The 20,787-nt window shown below is 47.3% G+C and overlaps 1 protein-coding gene across 1 annotated transcript in view; it reads left to right on the top strand.

Annotated features, from left to right (window-relative positions):
- NPHP4 (nephrocystin 4) overlaps positions 1 to 20,787 on the top strand; it is a 139,556-nt gene that overhangs the window by 92,801 nt on the left and 25,968 nt on the right. Inside the window, exons 18-19 of the mRNA XM_055419433.2 lie at positions 17,370 to 17,530; positions 19,829 to 20,009. Coding sequence (XP_055275408.2) covers positions 17,370 to 17,530; positions 19,829 to 20,009 — 342 coding nt within the window. The remainder of the gene's footprint in view (positions 1 to 17,369; positions 17,531 to 19,828; positions 20,010 to 20,787) is intronic.

Here is a 20,787-nt window from a genome sequence, read left to right as displayed (position 1 = left end):
GAGCAAGCGTCTTTTAATTTCATGGCTGTAGTCACCATCTGCAGTGATTTTGGAGCCCCCCAAAATAAAGTCTGTCACTGTTTCCATTGTTTCCCCATCTATTGCCATGAAATGATCCTGAGCCTGCCCCATAGGCTCCCCCATTAGTAACATCTTACATTAATGTGGTACCTTTGTTGTAATTGATGAACTAATATTGATACACTGTTGCTAACTGAAGCTCATAGTTTACCTTAAGGTTTAGTCTTGATGTTGTACGTTCTATCAGTTCAGTTCAGTTCACTTCAGTCGCTCAGTCGTGTCCGACTCTCTGCGACCCCATGAATCACAGCACGCCAGGCCTCCCTGTCCATCACCAACTCCCGGAGTTCACCCAAACTCATGTCCACAGAGTCAGTATGGATTTTGACAAATGTATATATCCACTGTTACCATACCAACCAGGGTAATTTCACTGCCTGAAATGTCCCAGATACTCCACCCTGTCTGCTCCTGCTCCCGTTATTGTCTCCATAGCTGTGCCTTCTCTAGGATATCATACAGGTAAAACTGTATAGCATATACTTTTTCAGATGGCTTCTTTTGCTAAGTAATACACATTTAAGGTTCTTCCGTGTCTTTTTGTGGCTTGATAGCTCACTTATTTTCAGCACTGAATAATACTCTGTGGTCTGGATGTACCTCAGTTTATTTATCCGTTCATCTACTGAAAGGTGTCTTGGTTCCCTCCAGTTTTTGGCAATTATGGACAAAATTGCTGTACAGTAAATCCCCTACATACAAAATACAAACAAGTTCGGTTCTGAGACCGCCTTTTAAGTCCAACAGAATTATCCTAGATACCCAACCAACACAATCAGCTGCACAGTACTCTACTGTAATAGGTTTATAATACTTTTCACACAATTCATACATAAAAAGCAAACATAAAAAAATCAAGAAGAGATTTCAAGTCTACAATGCAGTACAATAGTACAGCACAGCAGCTGGCACACAGGGGCTGGCATCGAGTGAACAGTCAAGAAGAGTTATTGACTGGAGGAGGGAGAGGAGGTGGGAGACAGTAGAGCTGAAGGAGCGTCCGCAGTAGGAGACAGAGGGCAAGCTGCAGTTTCACCTATGCCTGAAGTAGATGGAACGCACGTTCACATGTTTGAAAGTTTGCAACTTGAAGGTTCATATGTGGGTGACTTACTGTAAACATTTTTGTTCAGCATTTTGTGTGGACAAACATTTTCAGCTCATTTGGGTAAATACCTTGAAGCCCAATTGATGCATCATATGGGCTTCCCTTGTGGCTCAGACATAAGGAATCTGCCTGCAATGTGGGAGACCTGGGTTCGATCCCTGGGTTGGGAAGATCCCCTGGAGAAGGGAATGGCTACACTTTCCAGTATTCTTGCCTGGAAAGTTCCATGGACAGAGGAGCCTGGTGGGCTATGGTCTGTGGGGTCACAAAGAATTGGACACAGCTGAGCAGCTAACACACACACGTATTAAAAGTAGCTTAAGTTTTGAGAGAAACTGCCCAGCTGCCTTCCATGTGGCTGCGCCATGTTGCACTCTCATCAGCAGTGGATGAGAGTTCCTGGCGCTTCACATCCTTGCCGACATCTGACGTCGTCGGTATCCTGGATCCGGGCTGCCCAAATAGGTGTGTCACGGTTGTGGTTGTTTTTTAGTCGCTCAGTTGTGGCCCACTCTTTGTGACCTCCAGACTCTTCTGTCTGTGGAATTCTTCAGGCAAGAATACTGGAGTGGGTTGCCATTTCCTCCTCCAGGGGATCTTCCTGACCCAGGGACTGAACCCTGGCCTCCTGCATTGACAGGTGGATTCTTTACCACTGAGCCACTTGGAAAGCCCACGTCGGGTAGCTCATTATTTTAATTACAATTCCCTCATGATGGTTGTTGTGATGTGTCTTTCCATCTACTTACTTGCTATGTGTATATCTTCTTTGGCAAGATGTCTGTTTAGATCTTTAGCCCATTTTTAATTTGGGCTGTTTGTTTTCTTATTTGTTGTGTATTAAGAGTTCTTTCCTACTTTTGCATTCCAGTCCCCTATAATGAAAGGGACATCTTTTTTGGGTGTTAGCTCTGGAAAGTCTTATAGGTCTTCATAAAACCATTCAACTCAGCTTCTTCAGCATTATTGGTCGGGGCATAGACTTGAATTACTGTGATATTGCATGGTTTGCTATGGAAACGAACAGAGACCATGTGGTCGTTTTTGAGATTGCACCCAAGTACTGCATTTTGGACTCTTATTGACTCTGATGGCTACTCCATTTCTTCTAAGGGATTATTGCCCACAGTAGTAGATATAATGGTCATCTGAGTTAAACTCATCCATTCCTGTCTATTTTAGTTCACTGATTCCTAAAATGTAGATGTTCACTCTTGCCATCTCTTGTTTGACCACTTCCAGTTTGGCTTGATTCATGAATCGAAAATTGCAGGTTCCTATGCAATATTGCTCTTTACAGCATCAGACTTTACTTCCAGCACCAGTCACATCCGCAGCTGGATGTTGTTTTTGCTTTGGCTCCATCTCTTCATTCTTTCTGGAGTTATTTCTCCACTGATCTCCAGTAGCATATTGGGCACCTACTGACCTGGGGAGTTCATCTTTCAGTGTCCTATTTCTTTGTCTTTTCTTACTGTTCATGGGGTTCTCAAGGCAAGAATACTGAAGTGGTTTGCCATTTCCTTCTTCAAGTAGGAAGTCAAGAGATACCTGAAGTAACAGGGAAATTTGTCCTTGGAGTACAAAATGAAGCAGGTCAAAGGCTAACAGTTTCACCAAGAGAATGCATTGGTCATAGCAAACACCTTCTTCCAACAACACAAGAGACAACTCTACATATGACCGTTACCAGATGGTCAATACTGAAATCAGTTTGATCATATTCTTTGCAGCCAAAGATGGAGAAACTCTATACAGTCAGCAAAAACAAGACCAGGAGCTGACTGTGGCTCAGAACATGAACTCCTTATTGCCAAATTAAGACTTAAATTGAAGAAAGTAGGGAAAACCACTAGACCATTCAGGTATGACCTAAATCAAATCCCTTACAATTATACAGTGGAAGTGAGAAATAGATTCAAGGGGTTAGATCTGATAGACAGAGTGCCTGAAGAACTATGGACGGAAGTTCTTTACATTGTACAGGAGGCAGTGATCAAGACCATTCCCAAGAAAAAGAAATGCAAAAAGGCAAAATGGTTGTCTGAGGAGGCCTTCCAAATAGCTGAGAAAAGACGAGAAGAGAAAGGCAAAGGAGAAAAAGAAAGATATACCCACTTGAATGCAGAGTTCCAAAGAATAGCACGGAATAAGAAAGCCTTCCTCAGTGATCAATGCAAAGAAATAGAGGAAAACAATAGAATGGGAAAGACTAGAGATCTCTTCAAGAAAACTAAAGATACCAAGGGAACATTTCATGCAAAGATAGGCACATAAAGGACAGAAACGGGATGGACCCAACAGAAGCAGAAGATATGAAGAAGAGGTGGCAAGAATACACAGAAGAACTATACAAAAAAGATCTTCATGACCCTGATAACCACGATGGTGTGATCACTCGCCTAGAGCCAGACATCCTGGAATGCGAAGCCAAGTGGGTCTTAGGAAGCATCAGTATGAACAAAGCTAGTAGATTTGATGGAATTCCAGTTGAGCTGTTTCAAGTCCTAGAAGATGATGGTGTGAAAGTGTTGCACTCAATATGCCAGCAAATTTGGAAAACTCAGCAGTGGCCACAGGACTGGAAAGGGTCAGTTTTCATTCCAATCCCAAAGAAAAGCAATGCCAAGGAATGTGCAAACTACCACACAGTTGTAGTCATCTCACACGCTAGCAAAGTAATGCTCAAAATTCTCCAAGCAAGGCTTCAACAGTTCGTGAACTGTGAACTTTCAGATGTTCAAGCTGGGTTTAGAAAAGGCAGAGGAATCAGAGATCAAACTGCCAGCATCTGTTGGATCATCGAAAAAGCAAGAAAATTCCAGAAAAACGTCTGCTTTATTGACTATGCCAAAGCCTTTGTGTATCACAACAAACTGTGGAAAATTCTTCAAGAGATGGGAATACCAGACCACGTTACCTGCCTCCTGAGAAATCTGTATGCAGGTCAAGAAACAACAGCTAGGACCAGCCATGGAAAAACAGACTGGTTCCCAATTGGGAAAGGGTACATCAAGGCTGTATATTGTCACCCTGCTTATTTAACTTCTCTGCAGAGTACATCATGCGAAATGCAGGGCTTGATGAAGCACAAGCTGGAATCAAGATTGCTTGGAGAAATATCAATAACCTCAGATATGCAGATGACACCACCCATATGACAGAAAATGAAGAGGAACTGAAGAACCTCATGATGAAAGTGAAAGAGGAGGGTGAAAAAGCAGACTTAAAACTCAACATTCAAAAAAACAAAGATCATGGCATCCGCTCCCATCACTTCATGGCAAATAGATGGGGAAACAGTGGAAACAGTGACAGACATTACTTTTTTGGGCTCCACAATCACTGCAGATGGTGACTGAAGGCATGAAATTAAAAGACACTTACTCCTTGGAAGAGAAGCTATGACCAACCTAGACAGTGTATTAAAAAGCAGAGACATTACTTTGCCAGCAAAGTTCCATCTAGTTATAGCTATAGTTTTTCCACTAGTCATGTATGGATATGAGAGTTGTACCATCAAGAAGGCTAAATGCTGAAGAATTGATGCTTTTGAACTGTGTTGTTGGAGAAGACTCTTGAGAGTCCCTTTGTCTGCAAGGAGATCAAACCAGTCCATCCTAAAGGAAATCAGTCCTGAATGTTGGAAGGACTGATGCTGAAGCTGAAACTCCAATACTTTGGCCACCTGATGTGAAGAAGTAACTCATTGGAAAAGTCCCTGATGCTGGGAAAGATTGAAGGTGAAAGGAGAAGGGGATGACAGAGGATGAGATGGTTGGATGGCATCTCCGACTTGATGGGCATGAGTTTGAGTAAGCTCCCGGAGTTGGTGATGGACAGGGAAGCCTGGCATGTTGCACTGAATGGGGTTGCAAAGAGTCGGACACGACTGGGTGACTGAACTGAACTGAAGTGTAGTTGAAGCACCGAATAATTGGTGCTTTTGAACTGTGATGATGGAGAGGACTCTTGAGAGTCCCTTGGACTGCAAGGAGATCAAACCAGTCAGTCCTAAAGGAAATCAACCTTGAATAGTCATTGGAAGGACTTAATGCTGACGTTCCAATAGTTTGATCACCTGATGTGAAGAGCCGACTCATTGGAAAAGACTCTGATACTAGGAAAGAGGGAAGGCAAAAGGAGAAGGGGTTGGCAGAGGATTAGATGGTTGAGTGGCATCACTGACTCAACGGACGTGAATCTGAACAACCTCCGGGAGATAGTGAAGGACAGAAGAGCCTGGCATGCTGCAGTCCATGGGGTCGCAGAGAGCCAGACACGGCTTAGCGACTGAACAACAGCAACAAGGGTAGCTGCTGTTCTGAATTCTATCATTCTAGATCAGTTTTATCAGGTTTTTGAACTTAAGGAGGAGCATATTGTATGTACCCTTGGAATCTAACTTCTTTCACTGAGCCTCATGTCTGAGAGTCATTCATGTTGCTGTATGTAGCAGTAGCTTATCTGTGGTCTTGTCTGTATAGAAACATATCATTGGAATATTCCACAGGGTTTACCCATTCTGCTGTTCACATTCTGTTGAATCATTTCTAGGTTTTGGCTCTTTTGAGTACTGTTACTATGAACATTTGTAAAAATTGTGACATGACCAGCACAAGTCTAGGTAACATCCATCATCAGACATATGAACCATAAAATTCTTTTAATCCTGGTGTGAGAACTTTTACGATGTACTCTCGGCAACTTTCAAATGTGCAGTATGGTGTTGTTAACTGTAGTCGCCATGATGTCCATTGCATCCCCATGTGTTACTTATTTTATACCTGGAAGTTTGTACCTTTTGACCCCTTCACCCATTTCACCTACCCGCTCCCCCCTCCCCTACCTCTTGCAACGACCTGTCTATTCTCTGTATTTAACAAACCTGATTTTTTTTTTTTTAAGATTTCACATATAAGTGAGATCATATGGTATATGTCTCAAAGCCACATCTCTTGCATCCCCTGCATTGGCAGGGGGATTCTTTACCACTGGCATCACCTGGGAACCCCCTGATCCATCAACATTGTTGCAAATGACAAGATTGCCTTCGTTTTAATGGCTGAATAACATTTCACATATATGCATAACATGTTTTCTTTCTTTTGAAACATTTATTGATTTATTTGGATCAGTAATTGTGTCGCATGGGCTTAGTTGCCCTGCGGCATGTGAGATCTCAGCTCCCTGCCCAGGGCTTGAGTCTACACCCCCTGCATTGGAAGGTGGATTCTCAGCCCCTGGACCACCAGGGAAGTCCCCACACCGCGTTTTCTTTATCTGCTCATCCACAGATGGACACTCAGGTTTCTTCCACATCTTGGCTGTTGTAAATAATGCTACAGTGAACATGAGGCTGCAGAATAGTTTTGAGTTAGTATTTTTTTTCTTTATTTTCTTTGGTTACATACCCAAGAGTGGGACTGCTGGTTCATATGGTAATTCTGTTTTTAAGTTTTTTGAGGAACCTCCACACAGCTTTCATAGTAGCTGCGCCAAGTTACATTCCCAGCAGTAGCAGATGAGGGTCTCCTTTTCTCCACACCCTCTGCAGTACCGGCCGGTACTGGAGATCATTCTTTCGGTGCATCCGCGTTGTTCTGGGACTGAAGTCGCTGGGTCTCTGGCAGCACAGGTCTAGCTTTGGTGGGTTCCCCAAGCAGCTTACACACCCACTGGAGTAGATGCCACATCTGAACCACCTGTGTCCTTCCGACTGTGGAGTGTGTGTGGCTCTGTTTGCCTCTTTCATGGTCCTGGCGGGTGCCAGCATCGCCCTGTGTGCAGCCTCCCAGATGACCGATGGCCTTCCACACACCACTGCCTTAGGCTGATCCTCTTCTGAAGTGCTTTGCCCACTTTTCATTGTGCTGTCTGTTTTTTAGTTTGTAGGTGTATGTGTATATCCTGATCCCCGTCCTTCTTGAGATGTTACAAATAGCTACTCCCACTCTGTGCCTTGCCTTTGATTCTGTTAATGGTGTCTTTTGGTTAACACTAGTTTTCCATTAAGTTCAGTTTATCAGTCTTTTTCTTAATGTATAGATTTCCTAAGTTGGGGGCTTCCCAGGTGGCACTAGTGGTAAAGAATCTACCTGTCAATGCAGGAAACACAGGAGTTATTGGTTCAATCCCTGGGCCGGAAAGATCCCCTGGAGAAAGAAGTGGCAACCTACATCAGTATTCTTGCCTGGAAAAGTCCATGGACAGAGAAGCCTGGCATGCTACAGTCCACAGGGTCACAAGAGTCACAGGTCCATGGGGACATGACTGAGCACACAGCACATCTAAGCTGCACTCCAAAATGAGCCTGTCTACACAAAGTTTTGAAGATACACTCTGTGTTGTCTTTTTGAAGTCTTTTTATATATTCACATCTAGAATCCATCTGGAATTGATTTTATGTATCCCGTGAGGTGGGGGTGGAGGTTTGTGACCTTCATAAAGATTCCAGAGAGTTAATAGGACGTAAAAGATTTTAAAAAGCACTGACTCTATACCCACCAAGCTTGAGAAGTGAGTCATTCCTCAACCTTGAATAGCTGTCTTAAGCAAAATGATGTTCCCAGGATCCAAAGTTTGGTTTTGCCGAAGACGAAAGTGGAGACTCAGGGCTGCATGAGGGCACGGGACAAAGCCTTGGTCTCAGCTCCGCCACACAACGGCCCTTTCTTGGTGGCCGGACCCGCTTATGGAAAGCAGCATTCGAGACGTTGTTGTCTCCGGGCAAAGACTGGACGTTTACAGTCTTGGCAGCCCCGACCGCTGGTTCTCATGGAGAGCACCGCATCCTCTTTAGGTCTGCGTCCTGGTCTCTAGAGTCCACGACGTGGTTCCCACTCTCCCTAGTGGGCAGCTCTCAGCAGGCTCCTGAGGTCCTGTAGTAGGAATCACAGCTTGTTGAACTTGGGGCCCATGGGCCTGGCGGCCGCCTCTGCCACACTATCCATTGTTCTACATTGTGAGAAGAATTTCTTTTTGTTTCGTCTTTTTCTTCACGAGTTGGGTGTGCCTCTGGAGTTTCCTCTCTTACTCCCATCCCCTCTCTTTCAGGAAGGTTCCCCTGAGTCCATGGCCATTTGCCTGCCCATGTTGGCCCTTGTCCTTCTGCACCACATGTGTGGGACTGTCTTTCCTTGTTACTCCCCTTGCTTCCTTGTCCAGGCTGTTGTCTCTCTAACCTGCTTCCCTTGGTGTTTTCATCTAGTGGGGTTTTCCTTAGTGTGAGGGCTGGAGTCCAGGTCAGGCAAGAGCATCCTCTGTCCTAAAGAACTCATGTTCATCTTCCTGTCCCTCGGTTTTCATGGCCGGGGGCGTCTCCCACCAGACCAGTGTCCAGGTCTGGACCCTCTATCACTGCCTTGCTCCCCTCTTCGCTGTTGAAAGTGTGGAACCTTTGACCCCTTTCCACCATTTCTTGCCTTCTTTTCTGTGCTTCCTTCTAGAGTCCTAATCCTGTGTCCCCACCTACAAAAGTTGCATCGATTGGGAATACCTGCTTTATCTATGTGTTCATTCCCTCTCCCTCGCCACACCAAATCAGCTGAAAGTAAACTGCAAGCATGAAGACACTACCTTTAAATAAATACAGTGATCTGCATTACTTAAAAATAAGGATGCCCTTCTCTGTGCACACGGTTCTATCTTATGATAAGAATTTCATAGTCAAAATTTTCCATTTCCCCTCTTATGTCCATTATAGCTATTTTTTGCTGTGACATCCAGTTCAGCGAAGTGAAGTGAAAGTCGCTCAGTCATGCCCGACTCTTTGTGACCCCGTGGATATACAGTCTATGGAATTCTCAAGACTGGAATACTGGAGTGGGTAGCCTTTCCCTTCTCCAAGGGATCTTCCCAACTCAGGGATTGAACCCAGGTCTCCCGCATTGCAGGCGGATTCTTTACCAGCTGAGCCACCAGGGAAGCCCAACATCCAGTCCAGGTCCATGTATTATTTGCAATCATCTCTTTAGTCTCTTTGCATCGTGGCTTGTCCCCTGCATTCTTTGTCTGATGATGGTGCCTTTTTGAAGAGACCAAGCGATCCGTAGATCCTGTGTTTTGTGTGTGTCTGATAGTTTCTGCACCTGGTTGTCGACTTCCTTTGTCCCCAGCAGTTCTTGTCCACTGGCTGGGTGAGGGCCGAAGGCTCCGTCCCTTTTTGGATTTTGGCGTGAACACGTCATTGTTGAAGTCTCGTGCTGCATGTGCGTCTCATCGAAGGCACCAAGCTCAGTCTGTGTCATTGTGGGGGTGCTCATGTGAGCACTTCCTTGGGGCATCCGTGCCCCAGATGTCTCCAGTGGGAAGAGGGAGGCACTTCCATTTGCACTTGGAAGATTTCTTGGGTGCTGTTCTTTGGTTCCTTGTGAATATTTGACCCCTACAGTCCCTTTTCCTACTGTGCTAACATCCTCAGCTATGCTTTGTCTGAATCAGCTACTTAATGAAACTCTCCAAAGGGCTACCTGGTGGCTCAGATGGTAAAGAATCTGCCTGCAATGCAGGAGACCTGGGTTTGATCCCTGAGTCAGGGAGATCCCTTGGAGAAAGGAATGGCTACCTACTCCTACTCTAGTATTCTTGCCTGGAGAATTCTGTGGACAGAGGAGCTTGGTGGGCTACAGTCCGTGGGGTTGCAAAGTGTTGGACAAGACCAAGCGACTAACACTTTCACTTTTGAAATGGTAATTCTTCTAATGCTAGCGTTTGGTCTCCATTTATTAGCTGACATTCTTCTATAAAGAGAGACTTTCTTTCGTCAACCAATGGTGAACAACATCTATATCCTCCAAAAAAGACAGAGCAAATGTTTGATATGTTCCCTTTAGTTTCTAATTTTCAGAGTAAGAACTTAATGTAACAGTTACTCCAATAGTGACAGTTGAGGTTTTATATGTCTGGCTCTTTGTTTCGTCTTTGGGGTAGCACTCAGATCTCTTGGATGTTTATTTATTCATTATTGCTAGTTTTTGATGCCTTAATTTCCCCCTATTTGGCCAGTGGTAGCCCTTCTGGTGGAGAAGGAAATGGCAACCCACTCCAGTGTTCTTGCCTGGAGAATCCCAGGGACGGGACAGCCTGGTGGGCTGCCGTCTATGGGGTCGCACAGAGTTGGACACGACTGAAGCGACTTAGCAGCAGCAGCAGCAACAGCAGCCCTTCCGGTTGGCCTGGGTCTGTTGATACACTCTGGTTGGTCTTGGCTGGGGCCTTGCTTTCTGGAGCAAAAGTCTCCCATTCCCTGGGTGTCCTTTTTCTCCTGGGAGCCTGGCACCCACACTGTGAGTGCTTGCTAGATAGAAGCCATGACCCAGATGTTTTGATCTGGATCTCAACTGCTTCCAGGCCTTTCCTTGGGCAGAGTTGAGGCATATATTAAAACATGACTTCACTTTGATATTTCTAATTCAGATTTAGAGGTTTTTCCTTAAAATATTTTATTTGTGACTCTTTCCTCTTAATGTGAGTACAAACAATGTATGGCTGATGAAAATTCTGAGGTTCTGGGCTGTGTCCCACAGGATGCAGAGTGAATGAGTGCAGCCAAATGCGTGTGCTGTTCCCAATTCGATGTTAAATCAGATTTGCCTGTTTTGGTTTGTTTTCAGTTTTATGTTTGCTTTTTTCCCTTCCTTTCTTTGTTTTTTGGCTGTGGCATGTGATTTGAGGCTCTTAGTTCCCTGATCAGGGATTGAACCCATGCCATGGCAGTGAAAGCACCGTGTCCTGACCACTAGATGGCTGAAGAGTTCCCAGCTTTCTTTCTTTTTTGCTTTAATCTGTTGGAATATTTACATGGCTCAAAACACTAAGCCATAGTTGAATATACACTCAAAGCTCCCTCCCATTGTCATCCCTTTAGATGGTCCCCACCTGTTCAGCCTCCTGGAGGCAACCTGGTTTCTAGTTTCTGGCTTAAGCAAATATTTATATTTTTATTTTTCCTTTTTTCTTCTTCAAAAAGTAGCATACCAAATACATGTGTTCAGCATGTTTTTTTTCAGCTCACTTTCCATCCTCCCGAGTTCTACTCCATGTGGAAACCCCACCTGCATTGTTTTTTACAGCTACATTGTCCTGTGTTGGGTGCACATCCTGTGGTTTATTCAACCATCACTCCACTGATGGAGGTTTGGGTCTTTCCAGGGTTCTCCTATTTCAGACAACGAGGCAATGAGCAGCTCTGTTTTTCTGGGGTCTTCTGTGTCTGAAGGTGTGTTTTGGGGCAGATTGCTGGCAGTGGGTTTATAGGGTTGAACCTCCCCTCTGTTAGTCTCCCCCACAGAATCGGTTGCTACACTTTTAAGTGTTTGTTTATTTGTCTGCATCAGATCTCAGCTGCAGCACCCAGGATTGTCAGTCTCTGTTTCGGCTGGCGAGATCTGTAGTTGTGGCATGTGGACTCTTAGTTGTAGCCTGTGGGATCTAGTTCCCCTGCCAGAGACTGAACCCGGGCCCCCTGCATTAGGAGCCCAGAGTCTTAGCCACTGGACCCGCAGGGAAGTCCCAGGTTGCTACACTTTAGGATTTTTATAATCTCATTGATGTGAGATGAATGAAGTTGAATGTCTTTTGTCATTAGGAGCAAATTTCCATTCCATTTTTCTATCAGATTTTTCATTTCTTTTGTCCTGTTTTGGGAACTCTGTTAGGAAAATTAGCCTGTTGCCTGTGATATAAATCGCCAATATGATTTCTACTTTGTTGCTCGTCTTTTTGCTTTGCTTAGGGTGGGTTTTGCCATGTAAAGTTGTTTCTTTCCTGTAGTCTAATGCGTCAGTATTTTGCTGCTTCCAGATTCCTGAGTCATGGATACAAGGGATTTCTCTCCTTTGCAAGAGATTCGTGCATGCTTTCTTCTGGGACGTGTAGGTTTCATTTCTCACATGTAGATTTCTGATCTCTGTGCAGTTTATCCTGCTGTGTGATGGCAGATTTGGATCAGCTTTATCTCTTCCCAAATGTCTCTCCAATTGACCCGGCACTATTTATTAAAAGGTTTGTCTTTTCCCCCAGTAACTTGAGAGCCACACTTATATACCATTTTTTTTTTCCAATGATTTGGTGTCATTTTGGGTTTTCTTGCTTGTTTCATTAGCCCAGAGGTTGGCAAACTATTTTAAGGGCCAGAACAAAATATTTTAGACTTTCTGGCTTTACATATGATCTCTGTGTAATCATTTTCTTCTTATTTTGATTTTTGTTTTCCACAACACTTAAGCCATTTTTATTTATTTCTTGTTTATTTTTGGCTGTGTTGGGTCTTTGTTGCTGCACGTGGGCTTTAGTTGCAGTGAGCAGGCACCCCTGTCTGTTGTGGTGTGTGGGCTTCTCACTGTGGTGGCTTCTCTTGTTGGGGAGCACAGGCTCTAGGGCGCTCAGGCTGCAGTAGTTGTGGCTAATGAGCTTCGTTGCCCTTCAGCATGTGGAATCTTTGTGGACCCCAGATTGAGACTGTGTCCCCTGCATTGGCAGGTGGAGTCTTTACTACTGGACCATCAGTAAAGTCCTGTAAAAGCCATTCTTAGCTCACAGTGGGTTGGCCTGTGAGCTGTAATTTACCAGACTTTTAGAATGTCTATGCATGAAGGTCACACTGTTTATCAGAGGCGTTACGTTGTTCTTCCTTGTGTGATTCTCCTAGACATTTGCTGGTTTGGTTTCCTATGTAAACTTGTTAGACTCCTCACTGGAGTTCTGGAGTGTTCACAGATGAACGGTGGGGATAACTGCCCTCACAGGATGGGAGCTGACCTTCCCCAGGAACGGGGATGTCTTTCCATCCCCTTATTTTGGCTTCCCTGTCTTCTGAAGACACGTAACTGTACCTCAAACAGGTTTTTCTATTTTCTTATTAATTAACTTTTGCATTTATCTTTGTATTACCGTCCTTCTCCTGTTTTGGAGGTGTTCTCTATTGCTATTTGTTGCTTAATTTATTTACTGTAATTCTTTGGTTCTTGGGATAGAAAGTCTTGAAGGTGCAGCAAGGATCCCACCTGGGCTGGGGCGTGGTGTTTGTGACAGGGTGAGGGAGCTACGCCAGGGAGCCTGAAGTGCCACTGCCCCTGGGAGTCAGCTTCCCTGCAGACTTTTGAGTGGGATGGAGATGATGCAGGGTTCTTTAATGGGTGCTTTGGCACTGCCGTGGGATGGACTGCGGGGAGCTTGGGCCTCAGGAAAGGCCACCAAGGAACGAGTTGTCTGAACTGGACAGGAGTGAAGGGGTCCAAGCCTACAGTGGGGAGGAGTTGGGAATGTCCAGCACAAGGGGCTTTGGGCTGCCCCCAGACAAGGATGGCTTCCGTGTGTGATGCTCAGCACACTGTCAGCTCTGGGCTCAGTGTGTCACCTGAGACCATGAGCCCCATCAAGGCAGGGGCCTGTCCATCTTGTTCCCCACACATGGCCCCACACTGGGCCTGGGGCGTGAACTGCATGTGAATTCATGGTTGTGTTGAGAGGACCTGCGTGCTGAAGGGATGTGGTGATGATGGAGCCCCGCCTGGGTGTCAGGAGGATACGGTGCCTGGTGGCAGCTTGGGTTGACACAAGGAGGATCTGGCTGAGGAAGAAGATGCAGGGTCCAGCTGGGATGGGCTGCATTCAGGCACAAGTGCAAGTCTGGGTGAAGGGTCAGTGGGGCTGGGGGTGTTGGAGGTGAGTGTGGAGAGCCCCTGGGGTGGGGTGTCTGTGGCGTCATTTAGGAGGTCAGCCCACACAGTTCGTGTCCTGGAGCTAGCAGTCTGACCAGTGTAGGGGTCAATGCTTCTTATACTCTTTCTCTTCAGCCCAGGGGGCCCAGCAGGTGGGTGCTACCTGGTCCTGTGAGCTTGACCTTTCACGTTGCCTGGTCCTCTTTCCAGTCCCCAGGGCACCTGGATGAGCAGCCTCAGGGTGGGTGTCATGAGACTGACCAGATGCCCAGGCTGCTTAGCTCTTGGAGCTGGCTGGTGGGGCTGGGGCAGGGCAGCAGGGTTCTTGACCTCCACTGACCCTGTGAGTTGCTGTGGTCACTGGAGGTGGGACACTGGGGCCTGGCCTGCCATGTATGACATCATTCCCAGCCCCTCCCATGGCCTCTGTCCTGCTGCTCAGTGCACTGTCCTGCCAGCACTGCCCACGAGGGGTGCTTCTGGCTGGAGCCAGGGCCATGTGTCTGGACCTTTCTTTGTGTTCCCTGGGCCCATCAGGACCACCCCCTATGCCCCCTCAGCCCCCGGTGGGTGCTGTCCTAACCTGCTTCACTGCTCCCACTGTCCTGGCCTTGAGGAGAGTGGAGGGGGCGCTATGTGGGTGCCCATGGGCCGAGGCGGCTGCAAGGGGTGAGGGTCTAAGCCTGCCTGGGCAACTCAGGCTGCTGAGTGAACATCTGCCTTCCTCCCCAGGTTTTGTTATTGTTCAGTCACTGAGTCATGTCTGACTCTTTGCGACCCCATGGACTGCAGCCCGCCAAGCCTCCCCAGTCCTTCACTATCTCCTGGAGTTTGCTCAAATTCATGTCCATTGAGTTGGTGATGTCTAACCATCTCATCCTCTACCTCCCCCTTCTTTTCTTGCCCTCAATCTTTCCCGGTGTCAAGGTCTTTTCCAATGAGTCGGCTCTTCGCATCAGGTGGCCAAAATATTAGAGCTTCAGCTTCGGTAACAGTCCTTCCAGTGAATATTCAGGTTTGATTTCCTTCTGAATTGGGTTAATCTCATTGCTTCCCAAGGGACTCTCAAGAATCTTCTCCAACACCACAATCTGAAAGTGTCATTTCTTTGGTGCTCAGCCTTCTTTATGATCCGACTCTCATATTATACATGACTACTGGAAAAACCATAGCTTTGATTATATGGACTGCTTTTAAAATACTGTTATATGGTTGATGGAAGGGAAGAACTGCTGTATTCAGTATGTTTCCCCTGATAGCTTATGGGTGAATGATGTCAGATTTGTGATCTCCGAAGAAGATTTAGCTTTGGGACCAGGGACCAGGCATGATCACCCAAGAGTTTTTGTGTAGCAGAGTTTTGTTAAAGTGAAAAAGGGACAGAGAAAGCTTCTGACATAGACATCAGAAAGGGTACGGAGAATGCCCCCCTCACTAATCTTAGGAAGGGAGCTATATATTTTCTTAATTGGTTATTACAATAAATCAAAAGAATGTCTCAAGGTTGTAAAGATCTTATTAGATCCACTTCCACAATTTACATTTTAAGATGACAGTATTAGAACTAACAATAGAAAGATCTTACCAGGCCCACTCTCATAATATACATTTTAAGATAACAGGATTAGTCAGAAGGTTTTCAAGAAGGATAAACTGTCCTCAAGCAGGATTCATTGTCCTTATATAATCCTTGGTGGTGGTGGTTTAGTTGCTAAGTTGTGGCCAACTCTTGGGTCCCCATGGACTGTAGCCCGCCAGGCTTCTCTGTCCATGGGATTCTCCAGGCAAGAATACTGGAATGGGTTGCCATTTCCTCCTCCAGGGGATCTTTCCGACCCAGGAATCGAACCCAGGTCTCCTGCATTGCAGGCAGATGATTTACTGACTGACCTATGAGGAAAGCCCTTAGTACAGAGTTTAAGCTGAGTTGTTTGTTGTGTAATCATCAGCTCTGTGCTTAAAGAAAAAAACATTTTATGTGACTAAGACTAAGAAATGTAGAGAAAAAAGACTTTTGTCCTTTCCTCTTCCTTGAGAATTCCAGACCCCTATCTCCTCTTCAGGAGCCACAGACCCCTCTCTCCTCCTTGAGGATCCTGGACTTCTTATCACCCTGCCTAGAAATTGACTCTCTTACCCCCATTTTGCTTTTCCTGCACTTTAACTAATGGTGATTTCAGTGACATTTTTGTCAATCGAGGATTAATGATGATGCCACTTTGAAAAGGTGAAGGCAGGAGCCACAGTCTAGCTCCTGTCTCATATTGATAAACCTGACCCCAGAGGGACCCCAGAGAGGCCTGGGCTCCTGTAGGACTGGGTGTGTTGGGGTTGGGTGGTAACTTGGGGTGGGCTCAGCACCGTGTGCTAAGCTCTATTTCAGTTTAAGCTCTGCACATGCCTGTGTGTGAATATCCCAGTTTTTAAAAAACCTTATTGAAGTATAGTTGGTTGCAATGTTATGTTAGTTTCTGCTGTACAGCGCAGTTATTCAGTTGTACATATATATATATATAGTTTTTCATATTCTTTTCCACTATTATTTATCACAGGATATTGAATATAGCTCCCTGTATTATACAGTAGGACCTTGTTATTTACCCATCCTATATATAATAGTTTACATCTGCTAACCCGAAACGCCCAGTCCTTCCCTCCTCTACCTCCTCTCCTCCTTGGCAATCACAAGTCTGTTCTCTATGTCTGTGAGTCTATTTCTGTCTTGCAGATAGGTTCACTTGTGTCGTGTTTTAGATTCTGCATATGAGTGATATGTCTTTCTGACTTACTTTGCTTAGTGTGATCATCTCTGGGTCCATCCATGTTGCTGCAAATGGCATTGTTTGATTCTTTTTAATAACCAAGTAATGTTCCATTGTATATCTATCTATATCTATCTCTCTACCTATCTTTCACATCTTCTGTCTCTAGTGAATGTCCTAGTTTTTTTTTTTTTTTAATATATTTTGAGGTAGATCATGTTTTAAAGTTTTGAGTTTGTTACAGCATTGCTTCTGTTTTATGTTTTGGCTTTTTGGCCCTGAGGCATATGGGCTCTTAGCTCCCCGCCAGGGATCAGATCCGCAGCCCCTGTTTTGGAAGGTGACGTCTTATTCACTGGACAGCCAGGGAAGTCCCTGAATGTCCCGGATTGAACAGAAGAAGTAGATGGCATTTCTCCTTAAATCCCATGCATCAGGTTTCATACTCCCTGGCTGGCCCCATCAGGGCATCTGTCCTTGTTCAGCATTGACTGTTTCACCAGGACTTGGTGAAACACATCTGTCTTATTTCAGGAGTAGCTTATTGCATATATTGGAAAGAAATACAGTCTTCTGAACACCACTCTGTCATTAATTTGGGTATTTTATAATGTTTTGATTAATATATTTATTAAGCTACGACTCTGCTAGAAGTGGAAATTTTTCATCATGCCCAGAGCAGAAAGTCCTCCAAGTATATAAAGATGATAAATGATTCCAGTTACTGTTGGGCCTGTTCGGGGCCTCTTTGCACAGGGTCTCCAGGCTTTCAGCGGAAGTACCTGGTGGACCCTGGGTTCCTGAGACCCGGGGAGCAGCGCTGGTTTGCCCGCTACCTGGCCATGCAGACCCTGCAGATTGACGTCTGGGATGGGGACTCCCTGCTTCTCGTTGGATCTGCTGCTGTTCAGCTGAAGGTAGGTTTTTCCCACAGTCTCTCCTGCAAGATCTGTCACCTGGTGCTGTTGGTCACTGCCCAGTGCTGGGCGTCGGCCTGGCTTCTTGGTTCACAAATTCAAACACTGCCGAGTCCTTGCCTTCTCCAAAGGAAGCGAGGTTCACAGAGCCTAAACTCGACCACGTTAGGTTACATCCGCCCAGTCATCAGATCCTCAGTCAAGCAGGTAATGTTGGCTCTGCTCCCTCGATGGTGAGCATGGCAGTTCCCTGAGAGCAGCAAGGGGTCGGCCTTGTTCCCCAGGGCTGGGCCTGCCCACTTAGGTGTGGCCTCAGGATGGAGGATGCGATGAGTGAGTGACAGGCTGGGGAAGTGTTTCCCGATGCCTATTCTCAGTTCCATGAATCACGAGAATCAGAATCTCATCCTTTTTCTAACTGTGCTTTCTATTCTCCTCATAGGCTAAAACTGAAATCTACACATTAATTCAATTTTCTTCCCTGGGGCTTCTCCCCGAACCTTCCCTGTCATGTGACCAGGACCCCAGAGGGTCAGCATGGGGTCACACGGCAGCCTCTAGACCAGGCCCTGGGTCACATCCACTTGCCCACTTGCCGTCCTGAGAGCTTGCCCCCCAACCCTCCACCCTGGGGTGGAGCGGAAGGGGATACGGGGCCATCCCTACGGCTCTGGAATCTCTCTGTCTGTCACCCACTCTTCCTTCATCCCCCGTTTTTTTGTCTTTATCATCCCCCGTTTGTGTCTTTATTCGTCTGGATCGGTCTTCGCTCATGTGGGATCTTTCGCTTTGGCATGTGGTCCCTCTGGCTGTGCTGCTCAGGCTCAGTAGTTGTGTCACCCGGGCTCCGTGGTTGTGGTGCTTGGGTCACTAGTTGTGGTCAGACTTGGTTGCCTCACCGCACATGGGATCTTAGTTCACGGACCAGGGATCGAACCCATGGGTCCTGCCTTGCAAGGTGGATTCTTAACTACTGGACCCCAGGGAAGCCCCACAGCTGTTTTCCTTCTGGATTTTAGCCACAGCCCCCTAGGTTACCCTGCCTGAGCCTTGCATGGCTGAGACCTGCAGGGCCACTCCCATTCCCCCTCGCTCCTCAGCGCCCTGTTCCCTTGAGGAGCTCATGGCTCTGGTACTTGCATGTCCCCTTGCAGTGGCTCTGACCCTGTGCTCTCCATCCTCAGAGAGCCACCTGCTCCTCTCTCCCTTCTTCCCTCTTTCAGCGGACCCGGATGTAACTGCCCCCACCCCCTGGGTCTCAGGGCCCACCCCTGAGTGGGTGACGCCCCCAGGGCAGTGGAAGGAGCCGGGGGCAGTGTGTGCAGAGCACTGGGTGGGGAGACTGAGCTACTACCGTCCTACCCTTTATGGTTATTAGTTTTAAAAAAGTCTCTGCAGTTTCTGAGGTGAGAAGCAATACCCTGTTTTTCTTGCCATCGTTGCTCCCTGGGCAGCTGGGTGTCATCTTTTGCCTTGACCAGTGTCCCTCTGGAGGGGTCTTCACCGCATCCGGCCACCAAGACTCCTGAACCATGCCTGTGTTGGCCTCATGTGGACAAGCACTGCTGAGCAGGCAGGCTCTATGCAGCTGGAAGCCCCCAGACCTGCTAAGGAGGGATCTGGTCTGAGTGTGTCCACCCCAGAGATGGACGGAGGACAGGGGCTGGGGGAGCAGGGCCAGAATTCCAGAAGTGGGAACTTAACCTGGCCCATGCTTCTGTTGCTGTGTGACATCGAGAGGCCTGGTCACCTTCTCCAGGCCATGCAGGAGGAGGGCCCCAGCCCTCCCTCCTTCTTGGCCCCACTGCCCTTGGGCTCAGGCTGAAGACTGAGGAGTTAAAGTTGATTAGAAGAGAAGAATGGGCTCCCGAACATCCTGGTACTTCTTGGGTCTGCCTGGCCTGGCTCTGAGCCTGGGTCTGGCCTGAAGACCCTCCTGACCTGGCTCCGTCTGCCCTGTGGTCCCTCCTTAGACCCGCTGCCCATCTTTCAGCCACTCTGGAGCGCTCCTGACCCAGGCCTGGCATGCCCCCTGCCTTCCCTGCGTGGAGGCCCAGTGGAGACTCCTCGGAGCTCCCACTGGGCTTCCTCAGGGACCCCCTTGTCATGCACTTCTCGACTTCCCCCTGCAGAGGGGGCTCTATGCGGGGCTGCCGGGTCTGCTTCTGTTTGCTCAGCGGGTGGACCGGGATGCGCTTTGTTAAAGACCTGACATCAGTCTTTAACATCGAGGACTCGGGTTTTCAGAAGCAGATGGCCTCTGCCTCCGCTGCCCTCTGACCCATCTCTTCTCTGCAGCACCTCCTCCGCCAAGGGCGGCCGGCCGTGCAGGTCTCGCATGAGCTGGAGGTTGTGGCGACTGAATACGAGCAGGACGCCATGGTGGTGAGTGGAGACGTGACCAGGTTTGGCTGCGTGAAGCCCATTGACGTCCACACAGTGGTGAAGGGCCAGCTGCACTTGACCTTGGCCAACGTGGGTAAGAGTCCCCAGCAGCTTGACTGTTGTTTCTGGGTAGCCACTCTGCTTCCCATTTGGGTAGTGAGCCCCCTCAGGACAGTGGTCACATGGGCAGCAGCTCTCGGTAGGAATTCAGCTCTCATTAGCTTGACTGGCGAGACTGTCCTTGTCCCCTGAGTGCCTGTCCTTGACCCCTGAGTCTGTCCTTGACCCCTGAGTGCCTGTCCTTGACCCCTGAGTCTGTCCTTGTCCCCTGAGTGTCTGTCCTTGACCAGCGAGTCTGTCCTTGACCCCTGAGTGTCTGTCCTTGTCCCCTGAGTCTGTCCTTGACCCCTGAGTGTCTGTCCTTGACCACTGAGTCTGTCCTTGACCCCTGAGTGTCTGTCCTTGACCACTGAGTCTGTCCTTGTCCCCTGAGTGTCTGTCCTTGACCCCTGAGTGTCTGTCCTTGACCCCTGAGTGCCTGTCCTTGACCCCTGAGTCTGTCCTTGACTCCTGAGTGCCTGTCCTTGACCCCTGAGTGCCTGCCATGACCCCAGTCTCTGTCCTCGACCACTGAGCCTTCCCTGGCGACGCTTGTTTGGCGTTCCTTACGTCTGGTTGGGGTTTGCGATTGTTCGCTGTCTCAGTCTTGCCCAGGTTCTGTTTCTAGTACTGTACATGGGACATCTCTGTGATGATCCTTAACATAAGATGCCTGGGTTCAGGAGAGAGCTCTGTTAGCTCATAGCACTGCCGCCTCATGGGGGAGAGACAAGAGAACTGTTCCTAAGCTCCGCATGCACAGCTTGGGGAGA

This window comes from Moschus berezovskii, chromosome 17 (assembly GCF_049115385.1).
Source record: "Moschus berezovskii isolate FMDL1 chromosome 17, NW_MosBer_1.0, whole genome shotgun sequence".
Classification (NCBI taxonomy): domain Eukaryota; kingdom Metazoa; phylum Chordata; class Mammalia; order Artiodactyla; family Moschidae; genus Moschus; species Moschus berezovskii.
The sequence above is the reverse complement of the archived record's forward strand: the minus strand, read 5'-3'. Positions and strand labels throughout refer to the sequence as shown.